The sequence below is a fragment of the Vipera ursinii genome, assembly GCF_947247035.1.
Source record: "Vipera ursinii genome assembly, chromosome: 3".
NCBI lineage: Eukaryota > Metazoa > Chordata > Lepidosauria > Squamata > Viperidae > Vipera > Vipera ursinii.
In genome coordinates this window covers 2,697,470-2,704,818 of record NC_139516.1, presented here as the reverse complement: position 1 = coordinate 2,704,818, position 7,349 = coordinate 2,697,470, and the positions used below count along the sequence as shown (strand labels likewise).

General features: G+C 51.0%; 1 protein-coding gene across 1 annotated transcript in view; it reads left to right on the top strand.

The window, feature by feature from the left end:
• The window catches only part of LOC310637607 (bactericidal permeability-increasing protein-like), a gene marked incomplete at both ends in the record, with an annotated part of 19,598 nt that extends 12,778 nt beyond the window's left edge, over positions 1 to 6,820 (top strand). The window contains 7 exons of the mRNA XM_083358110.1: positions 885 to 944; positions 1,071 to 1,238; positions 2,637 to 2,725; positions 4,033 to 4,075; positions 5,713 to 5,773; positions 5,906 to 5,982; positions 6,731 to 6,820. Of these exons, the coding sequence (XP_083214236.1) occupies positions 885 to 944; positions 1,071 to 1,238; positions 2,637 to 2,725; positions 4,033 to 4,075; positions 5,713 to 5,773; positions 5,906 to 5,982; positions 6,731 to 6,820 (588 nt within the window). The remainder of the gene's footprint in view (positions 1 to 884; positions 945 to 1,070; positions 1,239 to 2,636; positions 2,726 to 4,032; positions 4,076 to 5,712; positions 5,774 to 5,905; positions 5,983 to 6,730) is intronic.
• Between the last annotated feature and the right edge of the window lie 529 nt (positions 6,821 to 7,349).

Below are 7,349 nucleotides of genomic sequence, written 5' to 3'. Positions count from 1 at the left end.
TCCTGTAGTCTGCAATGTTTTTTCTGGACATCCGTTCCTGCTCCCGCACCCTTCGAAGGGCGTTCATCCCAAACTATGGAGATTCTCAGCCATCCAGCTCAGGGTTGTCCCAAAGGGACTTTTTCAGGAGGCAACTGGACTGGCTTGTTTTTCTCTGAAGACGTTTCGCTTCTCATCCAAGAAGCTTCCTCAGGTTCTGATTGAATGGTGGGGAAGAGAGGGATTTATACTCCTCGCAGATTGCTGGTCATTTGCATCCTTTTAGAGAATCGTTGAGGCCACCTGGAGGTTTATGTGTCCTCAGGGTCACCTGAGTGGTGCAAACGGGCGTGGAGCCCGTTTTACCACCTTTCTTGCTACCGTTCTTAAGTGAATCACTGCAGTTGTTCAGTGAGCAACGTGGTCGTTTAGCGAATCCGGCTTCCCCCATTGACTTTGCTTGTCAGGAAGTCGCAAAAGGAGATCACATGAAAACCTCCTCCCCCCCCTCCAGGATACTGCAACGGTCATAAATATGAGTCAGTTGCCACTTAACGACGGCCCGACTCGCTTAACAGCCCATGTGATTTGGACTTGCAACCAAGCGGCTCACTTAACCAGGGCCCTAAAAAAAAAAAAAAAGGCCGTCAAACCAAGACTGATTGGGTTGGCTGCCTCGTGACCTACGCCCGAAGGTCATAAGTCGAGGTCTATCTGTACCGTAAAACAAAAAACACAAAGGTGGATGCTCCATCAAGGGAGGCTTTTAAAGAAGAGATTGGAGAGCCCTTTGTCCAAAACGGTATAGGGTCTCCTACCTGAGCAGGGAGTTGGACTAGATGACCTCCGAGGTCCCTTCCAGCTCCGCTCTTCTGTGTCCTCAACGAATCTAATTCCCCTTTCAGATACCCAAAGCGGTCCCGTTTCGCTTGAATACCCAAAACGTTGGATCGCTTTTACCCGAGGTAAGCAAAACGGATGGGTTGGGAGAGAAGGGAGTGGGGCGAGATTGCCGGCCGGGGGTGGGATCCATGGACCCCCGGGTGGATCTCCAGCTGGGGTCTCCAGCCTCTGCTCTTCTTCCTCTCCAGCTGAAGAGGCAGTTTCCGGGGAGGCCCATGGAGGTGCTCCTGGAAGCTCGGAAGGAGCCGAAGCTGCACTTCCACCCGGGGGGTCTGGATGCCACCATCCTGGGCCGGGCGAAGGCCTTGGTGGTCCTGCCCAACAGCAGCCTGGTCCCGGTCTTCGCCCTCCACGTCGTAAGCATCATCGGAGCTGGGAAAGGGTGGACCGAAACTCAGCCCCGGCAGAGCAGCTCTGGGCCCTTTGGAAAAGCCTGTGAGAGGAGGAGGAGGAGGAGGAGGAGGAGGAGGAGGAGGAGGAGGAGGAGGAGGAGGAGGAGGAACTAGGAGGGAGGGGTAGGGGAGGAAGAGAAGAGGAAGAGATGGAGGAGGAAATAGGATAGAGGAGGGGAAGGAAGAGAAGAAGGAGAGGGAGAGGGGAAAAAGAAGAGGAGGTGGAGGAGGAGGAAATAGGACAGAGGAGGAGAAAGAGGAAATGGGAGGGAGGGGTAGGGGAGGAAGAGAAGAGGAAGAGAAGGAGGAAGAAATAGAGAGGAGGAGGAGGAAGAGAAAAAGGAAGATGAGGTGGAGGAGGAGAAAGGAAATAGGGAGGGGGAGGGAGGGAAGAGGAAGAGATGGAGGAGGAAACAGGAGAGAAGAGGAAGAGGAGGAAGAGGAAGGAGGAGGAGGAAGAGAAGAGAAGAGAAGAGAAGAGATGGAGGAGGAAATAGGAGAGGAGGAGGAAGAGAAGAAGGAGAGGAAGAGGAGAAAAAGGAAGAGGAGGTGGAGAAGGAAAGAGGAGAGAGGAGGAGAAAGAGGAAATGGGAGGGAGGGGTAGGGGAGGAAGAGAAGAGGAAGAGATGGAGGAAGAAATAGGAGGAAGAGAAAAAGGAAGACAAGGTGGAGGAGGAGAAAGAGGAAATAGGGAGGGGGAGAGAGGAGGAAGAGAAGAGGAAGAGATGGAGGAGGAAACAGAAGAGGAAGAGGAGAAAGAGGGAGGAGGGGGAGGAAGAGAAGAGGAAGAGAAGAGGTGGAGGAGGAAATAAGAGGACAAAGGAGGAAGAGGAGGAAGAGAAGAAGGAGAGGAAGAGAAGAGGTAGAAGAGGAAACAGGAGAAAGTAGAAGAGTAAGAGGAGAGGAGAAGGAGGGAAGAGGGAGGAGGAAGAGGAGGAGGAGAAAGAGAAGAGAAGAGGTGGAGGAGGAAATAGGAGGAAGAGGAGGAAGGGAAGAGGAGGAAGGAGGGGAAGAGGAAGGAGGAGGAGGAAGAGAAGAAGACGGAAGAGGAGGAGGAAGAAGAGGGTGGAAAAGAAGGAAAGAGGCCTCCCCAACGCAGAAAGCAACAGTGAACACGCATGCAACACGCGTGCAAATCAGGCTGGGTCTTACTCCATCCCGTGCACTTCAGAGTATTTCCCGAAGGTCTGGCGGCCTGCAGAAGGCGGCTTCACGAGACACACACACACACCCCTTCCCCACTACTCGGGGGTCAAGCCCAGGCCCAGGTCTGCTGCTCCACCTCCTTCTTGGTTGGCCACCGTGGAGTAGGCGCTCCGGGCTCTTCTGCGCCTGATCTACGTTTCCCTCCGACTCTCCCAGGACTGCGACGTCACCGGGCAGATCTCCCTGGAAGCCGTCCGTTCGGGCGATTCCCTCGCCAAGGTCAAGGGCTCGCTGGCCCTCAAAGGGTGAGTCCCCCTCCCCTCGCGCCCCTTCCCCACCCGCCTTCCCCCAGCCTTCCCCCTCTGCTTTCGTGCAGTCCTCCAACTTATGGCCGTTCCTTTCGCGGAGAGGTTACGAAGGGGACTTAAGGCACGGGGACTTAAGGCAGCCAGGCTTAGAAACCCAGGCAGCCTCCCTCCCTCGCTCAGGTGAGAAGGTGCTGGCCATCCAGCAGGTACAGAGAGTCCTCGACTTAGCAGCGGTTCACTTAATGACCGTTCAAACTTCCACTGAATCCCCTGCCTCCAGAAGCTGTGAATGGTCCAACACTGGAAACTTTTAAGAAGAGCCTGGAAACCCTACACCCTTTCAGACAAATGGTTATCCAGTCTCTTCTTAAAAACTTCCAGTGTTAGAGCATTCACAAGTTCTGGAGGCAGGTTGTTCCACTGGTTAATTGTCCTCACCGTCAGGCAGTTTCTCCTTAGTTCCAGGTTGCTTCTCTCCTTGGTTAGTTTCCATCCGTTGCTTCTCGTCCTGATTTCAGGGGCTTTGGAGAAGAGCTTGACTCCCTCTTCTTTGGGGCAGCCCCGGAGACACTGGAAGACAGCTGTCATGTCCCCCCTGGTCCTTCTCTTCATTAGACTAGACCAGGGGTAGGCAACCTCGGCTCTTTTATGACTCGTGGACTTCAACTCCCAGAATTCCTGATCCAGCATGGCTCAGCTTGGAAACCTCTCCCTTTCCCCTCAGCATGGCTGGCTCAGGAATTCTGGGAGTTGAAGTCCACAAGTCATAAAGCGGCCTAGGCCTAGGACAGGGGTAGGCAACCTCGGCTCTTTTATGACTCGTGGACTTCAACTCCCAGAATTCCTGAGCCAGAGGCTCAGCTTGGAAACCTCTCCCTTTCCCCTCAGCATGGCTGGCTCAGGAATTCTGGGAGTTGAAGTCCACGAGTCATAAAGCGGCCTAGGCCTAGGACAGGGGTAGGCAACCTCAGCTCTTTTATGACTCATGGACTTCAACTCCCAGAATTCCTGAGCCAGCATGGCTAAGCATGGAAGCCTCTCCGTTCCCCTCAGCATGGCCGGCTCAGGAATTCTGGGAGTTGAAGTCCATGAGTCCTAAAAGAGCCGAGGTTGCCTACCCCTGGGCTAGACAGACCCAATTCCAGCAGCCGTTCCTTGTATGTTTTAGCCTCAGTGCTCCGTGGGAATCCCAGGGGCAGCTCAATGTGGGGCGGGGGCTGTGGGTTGGCGGTGGGCTCTCTTGAGAATACAGAAAGAGGCTTTGGTCAAGATCTTCTGTCCTCTTGTGTCCCCCCCCCCCGCAGTTTGCGCTTGTCTCAGGAGTGGTCCAGGATCGGTGAGATCAAGGTGAGTGAGTCAAAGTGCGAGCAGAAAACCTCATCCGCGGGGAATGACTGGCGCTTGATTGAGTGAGGGTCTCTGCCCATTTGGATCTTCTTAAACACGGGTAGTCCTCGACTTACGACCGTCCTCCCATTGCTAAGCAAGGCGGTCGTTAATGGAGACACCCCCCCCACCTCACAACCACGATGCGTGGTTAAGCAAATTACAGGTCCTCCTCGACTTAGAGCCGAACGTTTATGTTGCTAAACGAGACACGCGTTAAGTGAGTTTCCCCCCCGTTTTGCAACCTACCTTGCCCCGGTTGTTAAGTGAATCCTTGCAGTTCAGTTACTAACGCGGTCGTTGAACAAATCTGGCTTGGCTTGCCAGAAAGTTGTACAAGGGGATCACGTGTCCCCAGGACACCGCCACTGTCATGTCCATGCCAGTTGCCAGGCAACTGAATTTTGATCACATGACCACGAGGGGATGCTGCAATGGTCGTTAAAGGTGAAAAACGGTCATAAGGGACATTTTCCCCCCCCACTTCCGTTGTAACTTTGAACGGTCATTAAGTGAACCGTTGTAAGTTGAGGATTGCCTCATCCTCATGCCACGTCATGTGATCCCCTTCGGTGACCGACTGATCAGCCAAGTCAACAGGGGAAGATAAATTCACGTGGCGGCCTTTTTACTTACTTAACCATGGCCATCTGCTCAGTTAACAACCACGGTCGTAAAAATGGGGCAAAATTCACTTCACCGCCCTCTCCCTTAGCAACGGTGTGAACCAGTTGCCTGGAAAATGTGATCCCCTGACCACCCTGGGGATTTTGTAATGGTCATATAAGAATGGGAAAACGGTCACTGGTCCCTTTTTTCCGGTGTAACTTCAAACGGTCACTGAATGAACCGTTGTTAAGTCAAGGACTGCCTGCCTTTGATTGCCGCCGTGTTATTTTTCCTCCCTATGGACTACCCTCATCATTCTCAGTTTTCATAATTCTGGTTTCATAATTTCATAATTACGAAATGACATCTAGCTATCTGGAATGGTATAGAGGTTCTCCTGCCTGAGCAGGGGGTTGGACTAGAAGACCTCCGAGGTCCCTTCCAGCTCTGTTCAGATTGATTGATTGATTGATTGATTGATTGATTGAGCAGGGGGTGGGACTAGAAGACCTCCGAGGTCCCTTCCAGCTCTGTTCAGATTGATTGATTGATTGATTGATTGATTGAGCAGGGGGTGGGACTAGAAGACCTCCGAGGTCCCTTCCAGCTCTGTTCAGATTGATTGATTGATTGATTGATTGATTGATTGAGCAGGGGGTGGGACTAGAAGACCTCCAAGGTCCCTTCCAGCTCTGTTCAGGTTGATTGATTGATTGATTGATTGATTGATTGATTGAGCAGGGGGTTGGACTAGAAGACCTCCAAGGTCCCTTCCAGCTCTGTTCAGATTGATTGATTGATTGATTGATTGATTGAGCAGGGGGTTGGACTAGAAAACCTGCAAGGTCCCTTCCAGCTCTGTTCTGATTGATTGATTGATTGATTGAGCAGGGTGTTGGACTAGAAGACCTCCAAGGTCCCTTCTAGCTGATTGAAATAATCCCATATCCCATAATTCTGGGTCTAATTGGGCTCTTTTCCTTGCACAGGTGTCCCCTCTGGAGACTCTTTTGAAGATAGCCGGGCATGTGGCCTTATCGGGGCTTAACAGTGAGTCCGGAGCCATCTCCCCATTTTCCCCAGGGGTTGGACCCCTCCCTTTGGCTGGAGCTGGGACCACCACCACCCCGTGTCTTGGCGGCTGTTTTTCTCCTCTTAGGACCGTCCTTTCTCTTTCCTTAGAGAAACTCCAAAAAGGAAAGTTGTTTCCCAGCCTCTACGGAGCCAGCCTCGTGGATCCTGAAGTCTCCATGCACGAGGTGGGTACCTCAGCCAGGGGCGGGGGGGTGGGGGGTAGACTTCTGCAACCAGTTTTGCATACACCCTATAAAAAAGACGTTGAGACTCTGGAAAGAGTGCAGAGAAGAGCAACGAAGATGAACAGGGGACTGGAGGCTGAAACATACAAAGAACGGTTGCTGGAATTGGGGATGTCTAGTTTGCTCAGTGGGTTAGGACGCTGAGCTTGTCGATCAGAAGGTCGGCAGTTTGGCGGGTCGAATCCCGAGTACCACGTAACAGAGTGAGCGCCTGTTACTCGTCCCAGCTTCTGCCCACCTAGCAGTTCGGAAGCACGTAAAAATGCAAGTAGAAAAATAGGGACCACTACGGTGGGAAGGGAACGGCGTTCTGTGCGCCTTTGGCGTCTAGTCATGCCGGCCACATGACCACGGAGACGTCCTCGGACAAGCGCCGGCTCTTCGGCTTTGAAACGGAGATGAGCACCGGCCCCTAGAGTTGGAAACGACTAGCACGCATGTGCGGGGGAACCTTTACCTTTAACTTTAGTTTAATGAAGAGAAGGATGAGGGGGGACAGGATAGCAGCCTTCCAGTATCTCAGGGGCTGCCCCAAAGAAGAGGGGGGCGGTCCACCTACTCTCCAAAGCACCCGAAGGCCAGACAAAGGAATAATGGAATATCTGAGTTGGAAGGGACCTTAGAGGTCTTCTAGTCCAACCCCCTAATCTTAAATGCTACCTCCATGTGTTTCTTTTCCTCTCTGCAGGGGTACATGGTGATAAAAACAGACATGCATCTTCCTCTTCGAAACACGGATCTGTGGGTCGTGGGACGAGCAGACGGAGTCGAAGGATGAAAAAAAGGGGAAATCTCCTGTTTTTTGCAGGATATCTACAAAAACACTGGAAGTTGTTAAGAAGAGATTGGACAACCATTTGTTTGAAATGGTAGTGGGTTTCCTGCCTGAGCAGGGGGTTGGACTAGATGGCCTCCAAGGTCTCGTCTCTTCTCTTCTCTTCTCTTCTCTTCTCTTCTCTTCTCTTCTCTTCTCTTCTCTTCTCTTCTCTTCTCTTCTCCTGTATTCTATTCTATTCTATTCTATTCTATTCTATTCTATTCTATTCTATTCTATTCTATTCTATTCTATTCTATTCTATTCTATTCTATTCTATTCTAATATTATATATTCTCTTCTCTTCTCTTCTCTTCTCTTCTCTTCTCTTCTCTTCTCTTCTATTCTATTCTATTCTATTCTAATATTATATATTCTATTCTATTCTATTCTATTCTATTCTATTCTATTCTATTATATTCTAATATTATATATTCTATTCTATTCTAATATTATATATTCTATTCTATTCTATTATTATAAATTCTATTCT